Raw genomic sequence first — 17452 nt, forward strand, 5'->3', positions numbered from 1 at the left:
CTGGTGCCATGCTGTTTTGGCTGATACTGGTTAGGAGGTTTAAAGAGTGGGGGTTTGAAGGAGAGGGCGGGAGTAAAAGCCAGTTGGTTGAGGGAGCTATTGTGGCCTGTTTTGTAATAACGCACAATGATCAGTCTGGGCAGATAACCCTGGGCCTGGATACTCTATGAACTCTTTATAAGTTAGTGAGTAGGCCGGGCGCAATGGCTCATGCCTGTGATCCCAGTGCTTTGGGAGGCCAAGGCAGGAGGATCGCTTGAGGCCAGAAATTCAAGGCTGCAGTGAGCCATGATCATGCCACTGCACTCCAGCCTGGGCAATGTAGTGAGACCCTATCTCTAAAAAAAAAAAAAAAAAAAAAAAAATTAGCTATGAATGGTGGCACACACCTGTAGTCCCAGCTACTCAGGAGGCTAAGGTGGGAGGATCACTTCAGCCCGGGAGGTGGAGGTTGCAGTGAGCTGAGATCGTGCCACTGCACTCCAGCCTGGGTGACAGAGTGAGACCTTGTCTGAAAAAAAGTTACAATGAGCTATGATTGTGCCACCACATTCCCACCTGGGCAACAGAGCCATACCTTGTCTCTCAAAAAATAATAAAAAGCAAGTAAAACTGCATCACTGAATAGCATTTTGGATTTCTTTTACATGCAGCTCCTGGGGGTCCACCCATCAGTCCTTCTGGAAGCTCTCACCCACAGAAAAATTGAAGCCAAAACTGAGGAGGTAAAAATGGCTCTAGGTGGAAATGTGCCAGCCCTCCCTGCTGCTGCTGCCTCCCTCGATAACAGCAGGGTGGTGGCCTCAGGGGAGGCCAAACCTTTGATCCTAGCTCACCAGGCCCTGCGTGGTCCAGATCCTGTGGGGTGTCCTGCCTCATCTTCCCCCATCACCATCACCACCACCACACCAATGCTAGCAATCCACGCCTCATACTGTCTATGTCCTCCCTCCACAGGAGTCTTTGCACATGCTATTCCTTCTGCTGGAACACTGTTCCCGATGCTTTATCTAGTTAACTCCTCTTCATCCTTCATTTCCTGGGGGTCACTTCCTCAAGGAGCCTTCTCTGATCCTCCCACCTCTACCTCAAAGCACCATATGTATCTCCTTGTAGCCCTTTCAACATGACTGTGATTCTTTGAATGTCTCTCCATCCCTCCCTACCCTCAAATGAACTGTGTGCCCATGAAGGTCAGGACTGTGTGTCTGGGTTACAGCTGTATCTCGGCAGCCCAGCACAGTGCCTGGCACACATGGGCACTCAAGAAAGAGCCATCATATGAACCAAAGACAAGAGTAGCATCTTCCCAGCATGTATCCTTTGCCAGTCATCATTAAACACTAGTTCAAGACTGTGTGTGGTGGCTTATACCTGTAATCACTTTAGGAGGCTGCAGTGGGAGGATTGCTTGAGCCCAGGAGTTCAAGACCAGCCTGGGCAACATGGCTAGACCACATTTCTACAAAAAAAAAAAAAAACGAGGCATGGTGGTGGGCACCTGTAGTCCCAGCTACTGCATTCCAGGCTGGGCAGCAGAGCGAGACCCTGTCTCATTATTTTATTTTTTTTAAGAAAAAAAGACTTCTTTGAACACTCTGGGGGCTTCTTTTTTCCACCTATAATGATGCACCTTGTCATTCTTTTCAGGTGATCTGCCCGTTGACACTAGAACTCTCTGTCTACGCTAGAGATGCAATGGCAAAGGCTGTTTATGGACGAACGTTTACTTGGCTGGTCAACAAAATCAATTCCTCCTTAGTTAACAAGGTTGGTCAACGCATTTTGGATCCCTTGCTCTCGCTCACATGGTGATGTTTTATAATCATCATCGTTTCTTTAAAGAATTTGGGAGGGAGAATGAACTGTGGGCGCCTCATGGGCAGAGATGGTGTCTTTCCCTATTCACATTTCCCGTGTCTAGCATACAGTATGAATGCATGCCGAATGACTTATACAATGTGTCCCAAAGCGTGCTGTGCATAGTGCTTGTGGTATGCCAGATAGCTTCAAGTGTACACAGAAACTTTTTATTTTTTATTTTTATTTTTAGAGACAAGATCTTGCTCTGTCACTCAGGCTGGAGTGCAGTGGTGCAATCATAACTTGCAACTTCCAGCTTCTGGGCTTAAGCAATTCTCCTACCTCAGCCTCCCAAATAGCTGGAACTACAGTTGCATACCACCATGCCCTGCTAATTTAAAAAAAAAATTTTGTAGAGATGAGGTCTTGCTATGTTGTCCAGGCTGGTCTCAAACTCCCAGGCTCAAGCCATCTTCCCACTGCTGCCTTCCTAAGTGCTGGGATTACAGGCATGAACCACCACAAATCTTTAAATTTCAACAGTAATATATTCACCTGACATTTTAAAAATTTCAACAGAAGCATATTTTAACATATTTAAGAAAAAATATAGCCCTTGAAACTCATGCTTCAGTCACGTTTCCTTTTCAAGTGGAATTATTTAAATAAAAAAGGGATTTAATAATCCAAGCTAAAAATTAAGAAATGATACATGGATGGGGAGGGGATATGTGGATGTGACAAAATTCATGGAGGTAGGACACAAAAGATGATTTTGGAGGCAGTGACTTAGGACACTCATACAGAGTATTTAATTGTGTCCCTTTAAAACTAAATAAATAAATTATCTCTTTTTTTTTTTTTTTTTGAGATGGAGTCCCACTTTGTCGTTCAGGCTGAAGTGCAGTGGCACAATCTTGGCTCACTGCAGCCTCCACCTCTGGGGTTCAAGCGATTCTTGTGCCTCAACCTCCCAAGTAGTGGGATTACAGGTGCATGCCACCATGCCTGGCTAATTTTTGTAATTTTTTAGTAGAAATGGGGTTTCGCCATGTTGGCCAGGCTGGTCTCAAACTCCTGGCCACAAGTGATCCGCCAGCCTCAGCCTCCCAAAGTGCTGGGATTGCAGGCGTGAGCCACCACACCTGGCCTGAAATAAATACATCATCTTTAAATACCCACCCTGGCCTGAGGGTACCTGGTCCTCTTACTTGGATAGGCATCTTCTTGTCTGTCTATAGGTCCTTTTCTCCTCCTCCTCCTCCTCCTCCTCCTCCTCCTCCTCCTCCTCCTCCTCCTCCTCCTCCTCCTCCTCCTCCTCCTCCTCCTCCTCCTCCTCCTCCTCCTCCTCCTCCTCCTCCTCCTCCTCCTCCTCCTCCTCCTCCTCCTCCTCCTCCTCCTCCTCCTCCTCCTCCTCCTCCTCCTCCTCCTCCTCCTCCTCCTCCTCCTCCTCCTCCTCCTCCTCCTCCTCCTCCTCCTCCTCCTCCTCCTCCTCCTCCTCCTCCTCCTCCTCCTCCTCCTCCTCCTCCTCCTCCTCCTCCTCCTCCTCCTCCTCCTCCTCCTCCTCCTCCTCCTCCTCCTCCTCCTCCTCCTCCTCCTCCTCCTCCTCCTCCTCCTCCTCCTCCTCCTCCTCCTCCTCCTCCTCCTCCTCCTCCTCCTCCTCCTCCTCCTCCTCCTCCTCCTCCTCCTCCTCCTCCTCCTCCTCCTCCTCCTCCTCCTCCTCCTCCTCCTCCTCCTCCTCCTCCTCCTCCTCCTCCTCCTCCTCCTCCTCCTCCTCCTCCTCCTCCTCCTCCTCCTCCTCCTCCTCCTCCTCCTCCTCCTCCTCCTCCTCCTCCTCCTCCTCCTCCTCCTCCTCCTCCTCCTCCTCCTCCTCCTCCTCCTCCTCCTCCTCCTCCTCCTCCTCCTCCTCCTCCTCCTCCTCCTCCTCCTCCTCCTCCTCCTCCTCCTCCTCCTCCTCCTCCTCCTCCTCCTCCTCCTCCTCCTCCTCCTCCTCCTCCTCCTCCTCCTCCTCCTCCTCCTCCTCCTCCTCCTCCCCCTCCTCCTCCTCCTCCTCCTCTCCCCCCTTCTCCTCCTCCTCTCCCCCCCCTTCTCCTCCTCCTCCTCCTTCTTCTTTTTTTGATTGTACACGGGCTTGGGAGGCTGAGGACACCTGAAGCAAAGAAGTGAATCCGAAGGGGAAGGTCTGACTACACAGGTGATGGCTATGGAAGCTGCAGTGGGATCTGAGCAGGCAGGAGCAGCAGGCTGGGGAAATTACTTCCACCCAAAGATTTTCCGCATTGTTGGAGACAGAGGACATATGAGCTTTAGCGCCAAGTCCCAGTTTAGGGGAGCAGCAACAGTTCTGAGTAGCACAAAGGAAAAGACCTAACTATGAATGGGGTGTGTTATTTTGACCAGGATTTCACCGGGAAAACTGTAATTGGATTACTGGACATCTATGGGTTTGAAGTCTTTGACAAGAATGGGTATGTTTTGTCATTACCTACCTACCTGTCTTTTGCCCTTTTTTAAGATTTCAGTCGAGATTTAAATCTTTCGCTAATGTTACTAGATTGATTTCCCTGTCCCCAGAAAGTCTCTAGATTTACATAGTTTCTAACTCACAGACCATCCTAGATGTGGACTAACCATAAAAATGCAAATATATTTTCACTTGACTCTTATGATCTGTTTAGTAAATTATTTTATTAATGAGGACTTTGCTTTTTCTTTATTAAAAAGCATCCCTAAAAAGAATATAATTTGTTTAAAAAAATTGTTCTCTTCATATAACTTTAGTTACTTAAATCTTTTGTATCTCTAGTTTTGAACAGTTCTGTATAAATTACTGCAATGAGAAACTCCAGCAACTGTTAATTGAGAGGACTCTAAAAGCAGAACAGGCAGAATATGAAATGGAAGGCATAGAGGTAAACATTTTGATGTTTTCTTCTCATCTGATTTCTTAATCTAGCTAAAGATTTCTTTTTTTAATTTAATTAATTTTTTTTTTTTTTTGAGACAAGATCTCACTCTGTCACCCAGGCCAGAGTGCAGTGGCACAATCATGGCTGGTTGCAACCTCCACCTCCTGGGCTCGAGTGATCCTCCTGCCTCAGCCTCCTAAGTAGCTGGGATCACAGGCACATGCCACCATGCCTGGCTAATTGTTTTATTTTTTGTAGAGACAGGGTCTCTCTATGTTGCCCAGGCTGGTCTCGAACTCCTGGACTCAAGTGATCTTCCTGCCTCAACCTCCCAAAGTACTGGGATTACAGGTGTGAGCCACTGTGCCCAACCACTAAAGACATTTAACTGAAGTATTATTTCATTGGAGATTTTCCTGATTAGTACTGAGGAATAATTTTTAGGCCTTCTCTGCTTATTTCCTGGGAAATTATTTTGATATTCAGAAAATATAATTTGTTTAAGGTTGAATATAAAAACTAGATTTTGAAAAAAGATGTTTTAGAAAACCAATTTAAAACCAACTTTGATGCTCATCTAAATATTTCTTGGAGAATTCATTCCTCTTTGTCATTTTAGTGGGAGCCAATTAAATATTTCAACAACAAGATCATCTGTGATTTGGTAGAAGAGAGACATAAAGGAATCATATCCATTCTGGTGAGAAAAATGAATGTTGCATTAGAGCTATTCACCCGGCACTTACAACTCTTGGAAGAACTTTTTCCCAGGCTTAAAAAGGGTTGAGCCAGGCCAGGCACGGTGGCTCACGCCTGTAATCCCAACACTTTGGGAGGCCGAGGTGGGTGGATCACCTGAGGTCAGGAGTTAGAAAGCAGCCTGAACAATATGGTGTAACCCTGTCTCTACTAAAAATACAAAAATTAGCTGGGCATGATGGCATGCGCCTGTAGTCCCAGCTACTTGGGAGGCTGAAACAGGAGAATTGCTTGAACCCTGGAGGCAGAGGTTGCAGTGAGCTGAGATCACACCACTGCGCTCCAGCCTGGGCGACAGAGGGAGACTCCATCTCAAAAAATAAAAATAAAAATAAAAAAAGGGTTGAGCCAGGGTGGTCTCTAACTCCTGGGCTCAAGCAGTCCTCCCACATCAGCCTCCTGAGTAGCTGGGACTACAAAGGTATACCACCACACCTGGCTAAATTTTAAAAATTTTGTAGAGACAGGGTTTCACCATGTGCCTGTGCTGGTCTCGAACTCCTGGGCTCAAGACATCCTCCCACCTTGGCCTATCAAAATGCCAGGATTATAGGTGTGAACCACTTCACCCAACCACACCTGTAATTTTTAAGATGCCAACTAAATGGTATCATTCTTGAGGACGAAAAATAGGAAATAGAAAAATGAACTTAAGAAATATAAAAGCTTCGACTTAACTGGTTTTATACCTTTCTTTCCATGAGGGCTTTTCTTCTACAACAAGAGTCTGTACACATGGTAATCATGGTCAGTGATGACTGGTTTAGAGAAAACGAGGTTGGCATTAAGCTGGTCATAGTAGCTGTGGAGTATCCTTGGGAAGACTTTGAGTCAGATGGTCGGAGTGTTGCCTTTTCATGGGATATTCAGGCCCTCTGGTTTCATGGTCCCCTTATCAAATCTTAGAAGCCAAACACATGGATTAAGCCCCTTTCTTCCCCCAGAATGTTCACCTGCGCTTACATGAATTGACAGTCTTTTAGTCCAGTACTTTCTGTTCCAGCTGGTGAAAGCATTTAAACTTGGCATTGATGGAGTGTGGTGCTGTGGATTGAGGCTTCTCTTTTTCTTTTGAAGGATGAAGAATGCATTCGGCCTGGTCCTGCTACAGACTTGAGTTTCCTGGAGAAATTGGAAGAGAAAGTGGGCAAACATGCACACTTCGAAACGTACGTACTTGATTTGACCAGATTTTGCATGGGGGAAGATGATTGTGTCTCCATTTTCTTTAGTATTTGGATAATGTTCTTCAAGAGAACAACTACTTCATACATAAAAATATCTTTATGTATACCACTCATAGATGTGCCAGCCCTTTGTTAGTAGAAATTAAACCTAAATGAATTATAATTTTTTCTGAGACATGGTCTCAGTCTGTCACCTAGCCTGGAGTGCAGTGACGTGATCACAGCTCACTGCAGCCTCAACCTCCCAGGCTCAAGTGATCCTCCAACCTCAGCCTCCCAAGAAGCCAGGACTACAAACATACACCACAATGCCTAGCTAATTTTTATATTTTTTGTAAAGACAGGGTTTCACCCTGTTGCCCAGGCTGGTCTGGAACTCCTGGCTTCAAGCGATCCACCCATCTTGGCCTCCCAAAGTGCTGGGATTACTGCTGTGAGCCATCGTGCCCAGACACAAGTATGATTTTTAAAAAAGATTTTATATCTTCCTTTATTCAGTGATCATTATATTTTGGACATGTCTATGTACATGAAATAATCTTTTCAAAAATTCAGGTATAAAATACAGTGATATGTGTAGATCTGAAATGTACAACCTGATAAATTTTTGTATTTGTATGTGCCTGTGTAACCACCATGCGGATCAGTTGTAGAGTACCACATCCCACAAGATCAACTAGACATTTAACTTAGTCTTTGAGGTAAGGAGGAGAGAATTTAAGAGCATATGCTGGAGTCATTAAGACCTGGTTTGTTTGCTTGTTTCTTTTTTGTTTTTTGGTTTTGTTTTGTTTGAAATGGAGTCTCACTCTGTTGCCCAGGCTGGAGTGCAGTTGTGCAATCTCTGCTCACTACAACCTCCGCCTCCTGGGTTCAAACGATTCTCCTGCCTCAGCCTCCCAAGTAGCTGGGATTACAAGCACTTGCCACCACGCCCGGCTAATTTTTTTATTGTTGTTGTTGTTGTTGTTATTATTATTATTATTTGAGACAGAGTCTTGCTCTGTTGTTGTTGTTGTTGTTGTTATTATTATTATTATTATTATTATTATTATTATTTGAGACAGAGTCTTGCTCTGTTGCCCAGGCTGAGTGTAGTAGGGCGATCTCGGCTCACTGCAACCTCCACCTCCCGGGTTCAAGTGATTCTGCTTCAGCCTCACAAGTAGCTGGGACTACAGGCATGCGCCATCATGCCTGGCTATTTTTTTGTATTTTTAGTAGAGATGGGGTTTCACCATGTTAGCCAGCCTGGTCTCGAACTCCTGACCTCAAGTGATCTGCCCACCTCAGTCTCCCAAAGTGCTGGGATTACAGAAATGAGCCACCGTGCCTGGCCCCAAGACCAAATGAATGCTCCTGCATTTGTGTTTTCCCTGCTACAAGATGGGGTTATTAACATACCTACCATCCAATTTTGTAAATGATGCCATAAATTGCCTAGTGCAATCTCTGGCCATGGTAAAGACTTAGTAAATGGTGGTGGCTTTCTCAGACCTGCTGTAGAATACTGAAAGGATAAGTAAATGAAATTGCAAAGGATAAGTACATGAAATTGCATAGTGAATCAAGAATGGAAAAATAAATTGGGGTACATTCACAAATGGAATAATATATCACTGTGCAATGAATAATCTATAACTGCATGCAATGATGTAAGTAAATTACACAAATGAGTACATACTGTGTCAGACACAAAAGAGTACATACTGTGGCTGAGCGTGCTGGTTCATGCCTATAATCCCAGCACTTTGAGAGGCCGAGGCGGGTGGATCACCTGAGGTCAAGAGTTCAAGACCAGCCTGACCAACATGGTGAAACCTTGTCTCTACTAAAAATACAAAAATTAGCCAGGCATGGTGGTACACACCTGTAGTTCCAGCTACTCAGGAGGCTGAGGCAGGAGAATCGCTTGAACCTGGGAGGTAGAGGTTGCAGTGAGCCGAGATTGTGCCACTGCACTCCAGCCTGGGCAACAGAGCAAGACTCCATCTCAAAGAGAAAAAAAAGGACTACATTCTATATAATTCCATTGCAATGCAATGCATACGACTGGGTAAAAATTCACTCATGCTGCTACATGTCTGGTTGCGACTGGAAAGGGCTCAAAGTGGGGGTTCTCAGGGACTGGTAATGAATGCTCTGCTTCTTAATCTGGGTGCTGGTTGCACAGGCATATTGTTTTCAAAAATTCATTGAGCCGTACGCTTAGAATATATGTGTGCTGTCAATATATATGACAGATTTAAGTAAAAGTCATTTTTAAAAATCAAGAATCTGGCCAGGCACAGTGGCTCACACCTGTATTCCCAGCTGTTTGGGAGACCAAGACGGGTGGATAATCTGAGGTCAGGAGTTCAAGACCAGCCTGGCCAACATGGTGAAACCCCATCTCCACTAAAAAATCCAAAAAATTAGCCAGGTGTGGTGGCTTATGCCTGTAATCCCAGCTACTGGGGAGGCTGAGGCAGGAGAATCGTTTGAACTCAGGAGGTGGAGGTTGCAGTAAGCCGAGATCACACCACTGCACTCCCACCTGGGAGACAGAGTGAGACTCCATCTCAAAAAAAAGAAAAAAAGAAAAAAAAATCAAGAATCTGTAGAAACTGAAAACTGATGTTTTATGAGTATTTTAGTCTCTCAACATCATAAAAATGTAAGATATAAAATTGTTCTTTGTTACATCACCTAGAAAAACAAAAGTTAATTTATTATGCAAATACATGTGTTTCTGTGGCTCAGTTCTATACTTTTATTTCTCAGCATTTATGGGAAGAAAGGATCTAATTTTATTTTTTTATTTTTTGAGACAAGGTCTCACTCTGTTGCACAGGCTGGAGTCTAGTGGTATAATTATAGCTCACTGCAGCCTCAAATTCCTGGGCTCAAGCAATCCTCCCACCTCAGCCTCCTGAGTAGCTGGGACTACAAGGCACATGCTACCACTCCCAGCTAATTTTTTGTATTTTTTTTTTAAAGACAGGGTCTTGCTGTGTTGCCCAGACTAATCTCAAACTCCTGGCCTTAAACGATCCTCCTGCCTCAGGCTCCCAAAGTGCTAGGATTATAGGTGTGAGCCACCATGCCCGGCCAAAGGATCTAATTTTAAAGAAATCTTGGTCTATGGCCAGAAAATAAGTAACAAAACTTCCTGGGAGCCTCCCTGTGTGGTGGCTTTCAATGTGGACCTAACTGATTGAAGACGTCTCTCTCTCACTCTTTGCTTCAGTTATTGGTGCCATTTTGTCTCAGTGAAGTAGAAAGTTCAACTCATGGGCCAGGCACGGTGGCTTAGGCCTGTAATCCCAGCACTTTGGTAGGCTGAGGCAGGCAGATCACGAGGTCAGGAGTTCGAGACCAGCCTGACCAACATGGTGAAACTCCATCTCTACTAAAAATACAAAAATTAGCCGGGTGTGGTGGCACCTGCCTGTAATCTCAGCTACTCCAGAGGCTGAGGCAGGAGAATCGCTTAAACCCAGGGGGTCGGAGGTTGTGGTGAGCCAAGATTGTGCCACTGCACTCCAGCTTGGGCAACAGAGCAAGACGCCATCTCAAAAAAGAAAAGAAAGTTCAACTCGTGTCTATTTCTGTCTCGTAGCCGTAAGCTGGCTGGTCCAAAGGGCCGAAAGAGGATTGGCTGGATGGAGTTCCGACTCCTCCACTATGCAGGAGAGGTCACATACTGCACCAAGGGTGAGTGGCCGTGGGGTACAGGTGACAGCCATGTATGTGCCCAGCCTGGTGTCTTACAATAAGCTCCGAGTCCATGCAGGAAATGGTGCACAGCCATCCCAAATGTTCCCTAACCTCGCGTTCAAGCCATTTGAAAAAGTCTTTCTAATTGTATTGTATTTATTATTTTTGTAAATAACCACTTTATTGAGATGCAATTCACATATCATCCATTTACCCCATTTTAAAATGTACAATTCAGTTGTTTTTAGTATTAATATATTCAGAGTTGTGAAAACATTACCACCATTCATTTTATTTTATTTTATTTTATTTTATTTATTTTGAGAGAGAGTCTCGCTCTGTTGCCCAGGCTGGAGTGCAGTGGCTCAATCTCAGCTCACTGCAACCTCCGCCTCCCAGGTTCAAGCCATTCTCCTGCCTCAGCCTCCCAAGTAACTGGGATTACAGGTGCCCACCACCACGACCAGCTAATTTTTTTGTTTGTTCGTTTTTGCCATGTTGGCCAGGCTGGTCTGGAACTCCTGAGGCCCACCTCAGCCTCCCAAAGTGCTGGGATTACAGGTGTGAGCCACCATGCCTGGCTACCACCATTCATTTTAGAACATTTTATCACCCCCAAATCCTGTACCCATTAGCAGGCACTCTCTGTTTCCCTCTAACCCCACCCCTTCCCCTATAGCTCAAGGCAACTAGCTGATCTACCTTCCCTCTCTATAGATTTGACTGTTGTTGTTGTTGTTGTTGTTGTTTGACATTTTTTATAACTGGAATCATGCAACGTGTGACCTTTTGTGTCTGGTTTCTTTCACTTAATTTTGTCAGGGTTCATCCATGCTTTCATTCCTTTTTATTGCCAAATAATATCCCATGATGTGGATATGCCACATTTTGTTCATGCATTCATCAATAACTCATGGTAGGCACTTGGGTTGTTTATACCTTCTAACTATTATAAAGCTACCATGAATATGTCGGTATGAGTTTTAGTATGGGCATAAGTTTTCATTTTTCTTATATATATACCTAGGAATGGAATTATTAGATTAGATATGGTAACTCAGCCGGGTGTGATGGCTCACGCCTGTAATCCAGCACTTTGGGAAGCCAAGGGGAGCAGATCACCTGAGGTCAGGAGTTTGAGACCAGCCTGGCCAAGATAGTGAAGGCCCATCTCTACTAAAAATACAAAAATTATGTTAAAAATACAAAATTAGCCGGGCGTGGTGGCACATGCCTGTAATCCCAGCTACTAGGGAGGGTGAGGCAGGAGAATCGCTTGAACCTGGGAGGCAGAGGTTGCGGTGAGTTGAGATCGCACCATTGCACTCCAGCCTGGGCAACAAGAGCAAAACTCCATCTCAAAAAAAAAAATTTAGCCGGGCGTGGTGGTGGACGCCTGTAGTCCCAGCTACTTGGGGGGCCGAGGCAGGAGAATTGCTTGAACCCGGGAGGCAGAGGTTGCAGTGAGCTGAGATTGTGCTGCTGCATTCCAGCCTGGGTGACAGAGCAAGACTTCATCTCAAAATAAAAAATATATATGTTAACTCTATGCTTAACCTTTTGAGGAATTGCCAGGTCATTTTCCAAAGCAGCTGCACCATTTTACATTTCCACCAGCAGTATATGAGGGGTTCCAATATCTCCACAGCCTCACCCACACTTGCGTTATATCATTCTATATATCTGTTATGTTCTATATGTGATGTTCTGCTCTGTCTCCCAGGCTGGAGTGCAGTGGCATGATCTCGGCTCACTGCAAGCTCCGCCTCCTGGGTTCACGCCATTCTCCTGCCTCAGCCTCCCAAGTATCTGCAACTACAGGCACCCGCAACCACACCTGGATAATTTTTTGCATTTTTAGTAGAGACGGGGTTTCACCGTGTTAGCCAGGATGGTCTCGATCTACCGACCTCGTGATGCACCCACCTTGGCCTCCCAAAGTGCTGGGATTACAGGCATGAGCCACCATGCCCCGCCTATATGTGATGTTCTTCCAACCGTATTAGTGGGTGTGAAGTGGTATCTCATTGTGCTTTTGATTTGCATTTCTCTAATGACCTATGATATTAAACATGTTTTCACGTGCTTATTGGCTGTTTCTCTTCCTTGGAGAAATGTCTACGCAGATCTTTTGCCCATGTTTTAAGATTGGGTTTTTTTGTTTTGTTTTGTTTTGTTTTGTTTTTTGAGACGGAGTCTCGCTCTGTCGCCCAGACTGCAGTCCGGTGGCACGATCTCGGCTCACTGCAAGCTCCGCCTCCTGGATTCATGCCATTCTCCTGCCTCAGCCTCCCGAGTAGCTGGGACTACAGGCACCCGCCACCACGCCCAGCTAATTTTTTCTATTTTGTAGTAGAGACAGGGTTTCACCTTGTTAGCCAGGATGGTCTCGATCTCCTGACCTCATGATCCACCCACCTCGGCCTCCCAAAGTGCTGGGATTACAGGTGTGAGCCACCGCGCCCGGCCTAAGATTGGGTTGTTTTTCATTATTGAGTTGTAAGAATTGTTTATATATCCTAGATACTAGATCCTGATCAGATATACAATTTGCAAATATTTTCTCCAATTCTATGAGTTGTCTTTTCATTTTTGTGATGGTGTCCTTTGAAGCACAGAAGTTTTTAGTTTTGATGAAGTCTAATTGTTCTTCATTTTCTTTAGTCACTTTTACTTTTGGTTTGAAATTAGTTTTACTTTTTTCTTTCTTTCTTTCTTTCTTTTGAGACAAGGTCTTGCTTCGTTACCCAGGCTAAAGTGCAGTGGCGTGATCTTGACCCACTGCAACCTCTGCCTCCCGGGGTTCAAGTGATTCTCCTGCCTCAGCCTCCCGAGTAGCTGGGATTATAGATGTCCGCCACCACGCCCAACTAATTTTTGTATTTTTAGTAGAGACAGGGTTTTGTTTTGTTTTGTTTTGTTTTTTACACGGAGTCTCGCCTGTGGCCCAGGCTGGAGTGCAATGGCAAGATCTCGGCTCACTGCAAGCTCCGCCTCCTGGGTTTGCGCCATTCTCCTGCCTCAGCCTCCCTAGTAGCTGGGACTACAGGCACCCACCACCACGCCCGGCTAGTTTTTTGTATTTTTTAGTAGAGACGGGGTTTCACCATGTTGGCCAGGATGGTCTCGATCTCCTGACCTCGTGATCCACCCGCCTCAGCCTCTCAAAGTGCTGGGATTACAGGCGTGAGCCACCGCACCCAGCATTATTTTTACTTTTAAATAAGAGTATATTTCTAAGAATCTTTTAAAAAGTAATAACACGATTAGGGTTTTTTTTTTCTTTCAATGCAAAGTGACAAAAAGAAAAAATTTTTAAAAAGGATGAGTCTCTTTGTGCAGATAATCCCTTTATTTTTGTTTAAAGAATAAAGATAATACACATGTAGAGCTATAAACTGCTGACAGCACAGAAAGGAACAAAAGGAAAACTCAAATGCCTTTTACTCTCAGTGTCTCCTTCAGGGGGGACCACAAGAATAAACAGTTTCTTGTAACTACTTCCAGGAAAATAGAAATGTTTTCTGCATATACCTATGTGAGGATACACACACACTCATTCACTCTACCTTGATCTCACTTTTTTCCATGTGTTGGTGGGGAGTTTTCCATGTGCTGGGTGCTAGGCAGATGTGGTGGGGCGGGGGCATCGTGGATATGGAAATCTGATTCTCTTACCATCTGCTCTGAGTTTTTCTACTTCTCTGTAGCACCAGGAATTATGTCATCCTCATATTTGGGTTCTGGGATATTTCTGGTAATAATCTCATGGTATATTATTTGATTTTGGCTTTCTGTGGGGGGAGTGAAGCCAGCTTGCTTCTATGCCATCATTTTTTTTCTTAAACACTTTTGATTCATGCCTTTTTAAAATTTTTATTTAATCATTTTTCTGGAAACAGGGTTTCACTTTGTTGCCTAGACTGGAGTACAGTGCGCAATCGTGGCTCACTGCAGTCTTGACTTCCTGGGCTCAAGCAATCCTCCTACCTCAGCTCCCCAAGTAGCTGGGACTACAGGCATGCACCACCACATGCAGCTAAGTTTTTAAAAATATTTGTGTAGAGACAGGCTAGTCTCAGACTCACTATGTTGCCCAGGCTAGTCTCAAACTCCTAGGCTCGAGAGATCCTCCCACCTCAGCCTTCCAAAGTGCTGGGATTACAGGCATGAGACAACATACTTGGCTGCTCCCCCAACTTAAAAAAAAAAAAAAATCTGGTTTTGCCTTTATAATGCCATTTACTTTCTAATGTAATTATTAACTGATTAAGTTTTAGGTAGACAGATAAGCCAAGTTTTAAACCTGGAGATGACATGTCTGTCTTTGCCTGAAGATGCTGTTGGGTACCACCAGCCATGGTGCTTGAGTTTGTTTTTTCTCAGTCGTGGGGAATTTTCTCATCTATTTAGAGTCCCAGCTGGCTGTCCTTGAGGTTCAGTGTCCCCTCTGTTTCTGCATATTCAGTGTATGTGTGTTTCTTTGCTATTGGACTAGGGCAAGTGTGCAATACTTAGTGTAAAGACTATGCATATTTATACGACAGCTCATCAGAATTGAGTATAGCATTTGTGCCATGAGTTCAGTTCTGAGGACCTGGTTCTCAATGAGGGACATGTTACCCGCCCCCCACAGGGATATGTGGCAATGTCTAGCATATTAGTCCATTCTCACATTGCAATAAAGAACTACCTGAGATTGGGTAATTTATAAAGAAAAGAGGTTTAATTAACTCAAAGTTCATCAGGCTGTGCAGGAAGCATGGCTGGGGTGGCCTCAGGAAACTTACAATCATGGTGGAAGGTGAAGGGGAAGCAGGCATGTCTAACATGCCCGGAGGAGGAGGAATAGAGTGAAGGGGGAAGTGCTACAAACTTTTAAACAACCAGATCTCCTGAGAACTATCATGAGAACAGCGAGGGGGACATCTGTCCCCATGATCCAATCACCCCCTACCAGGCCCCTCTTCCAACATTGGGGATTGCAATTTGACTTGAGATTTGGGCGAGGGCACAGACCCAAACCATACAATCTAGAAATATATTTGGTTGTCACAACTGGGGAGAGTGTTACTGGGATCTAGTGTGAATAGAGGCCAGAGATGCTTCTCAACATCCCACAATGCATGGGACAGCCCCCACCACAAAGAACGACCCAGCCCCAAATACCCATAGTGCCAAGGTTGAGAAACTATGAGCTAATCCTAAGAAATTCTTTTTCAGAATTTCCCTTTGCAATGAGTTGGGATGGAATTGTATTTTTAGGCAGAGATATTGATTCAAAAAATTTTTATTCAATGTTTTACAGGATTCTTGGAAAAAAACAATGATCTTCTTTACAGACATCTGAAAGAAGTAAGTCTGACACTTAACTGTATGTGTTTCTGATTATTTTGAAATATTACCCATGATAGTGATTTTGGTAGAATTCGCCTTCTGGATTTTTTTTTTCCATGCATCGTATTAGAACTCCAGCATGTCATGGCCAGAACAGACATTCAGGATCATCTGTGTGGACACTTCACTCAACAAACCATTCAAATGTGTATGATGCCCCCCTGGGCACCAGCTCTGGAGGTCATCAGTGAACAAGATGGAGCTCTTGTTCTTGTGGGGCTTACGGTCAGGAGTTGGGGAAGCAGATAATAAATATATACACAAATAAGTTATCCATTAGTGAGAAGTGCTGCAAAGAGAATAAACAAGGAACTGTGATTGAAGGGGACATTTTTAATTTAGGTGATTAGAGAAAACACCCCTTGGAGGTGACTTTGAACTAAAACCTGAATGAGAATGATTTGGGCCATAGAAGGATCAGAAGTTATTCCAGGTAGAGAGACCAGCATGTGCAAAGGTCCTGTGGTCTGGACAAGGGGAAACGTTAGGAGAGGCGGCTGAGAGCTTAGCAGGGGCAGGTCCACAGGGGAAGTAGAGATTTCATTCTGGTGTTATGAGAATATACTGGGGTGACATGATCTGAGGACGAGGAAGCTGAGACCCAGACAGGTCACAGCTTGCACAAGGCCACATCATGAGGTGGGGGCTGGAGATGGTATTAGCCCCCAGGGTTGCCGACGAAATTCCCAATCTCTTTGCCTTTCCATATATCTCATCAATCTGAGAAGTGTTGCTGCTGCTGCTGCTGCTGTTGTTTTTGAGACAGGGTCTCGCTCTGTCACCCAGGCTGGAGTGCAGTGACGTCATCATTGCCCACTGCAGCCTCAACCTCCTGGGCTCAAGTGATCCTCCTGCCTCAGTCTGAGTAGCTAGGACTTCAGACACACACCACCACACCCAACTAATTTTTTTGTTTGTAGAGACAGGATCTTGCTATGACGCCTAGGCTGGTCTCGAACTCCTGGCCTCAAGTGATCCTCCCACCTCACTCTCCCAAAGCTGGGATTGCAGGCATGAGCCACTGCGCCATGCCTAAAACCTTGAGTTTTTAAGGCCCTTATTTTGTATTAAAATAGTTAACTGTTTGTGCAAAATTAGATTTTATTAGCTTGGTTTATTAAAAGCTTAACCCTAAAGGTAACATTTTTGGAGTGAGCAGGTGAACAGTCACCTCAGGAGAGTTTTTTCTGCCTTCCCAAACTTTCTCTGCCACTTCTGGGACTGCTTGTCTCAACCTTTTTGGACTCAAGGTAGACGAGCAACTCCTAACTTTGGCTCCACCAGACAGTCGCTCTCTGGGTCTGAGTCCCAGCCCAGCCCCTTCCATGCTGGGGACCGTGTGGCAGGTTTCCCGTCAGCGAAGTGGGGCTGCTGCTGTCCGCCTCATGGAGTAGCTGTGGAGAACACGGGAGTGGACGTGTCTGGTTAACAAATGGGCGACAGCGTTTCTCTAACAGCTTCCCCTCTGGGGTCATGGCCGTCAGCTTCACAAACCAATCCACGGAGAGGACATCACATAGCAAAGAAGTCTCCAAATCTCTCCCTTCACCCACCAGGGCTGAAGCTCCCTGAACTTTTTGACTTCAGGACGGAACACTTCTCATTTGTTTCTGTACTATTGGCAGATTACTCTTCCATATCACTGTAGGTTTAGAACTGCAATGGATTAAACAACAAAAAAAATTTCAATTAAAAAAA

The 17452-nt window shown here is 45.0% G+C and overlaps 1 protein-coding gene across 2 annotated transcripts in view; it reads left to right on the forward strand.

Annotated features, from left to right (window-relative positions):
- MYO1H (myosin IH) overlaps positions 1-17452 on the forward strand; it is a 94319-nt gene that overhangs the window by 51684 nt on the left and 25183 nt on the right. For both annotated transcript variants that reach the window (XM_055096092.2, XM_055096093.2), the window contains 8 exons: positions 654-725; positions 1651-1770; positions 4204-4271; positions 4610-4715; positions 5332-5412; positions 6549-6640; positions 10260-10354; positions 15666-15712. In XM_055096092.2, coding sequence (XP_054952067.1) covers positions 654-725; positions 1651-1770; positions 4204-4271; positions 4610-4715; positions 5332-5412; positions 6549-6640; positions 10260-10354; positions 15666-15712 — 681 coding nt within the window. The remainder of the gene's footprint in view (positions 1-653; positions 726-1650; positions 1771-4203; positions 4272-4609; positions 4716-5331; positions 5413-6548; positions 6641-10259; positions 10355-15665; positions 15713-17452) is intronic.

This window comes from Pan paniscus, chromosome 10 (assembly GCF_029289425.2).
Source record: "Pan paniscus chromosome 10, NHGRI_mPanPan1-v2.0_pri, whole genome shotgun sequence".
Classification (NCBI taxonomy): domain Eukaryota; kingdom Metazoa; phylum Chordata; class Mammalia; order Primates; family Hominidae; genus Pan; species Pan paniscus.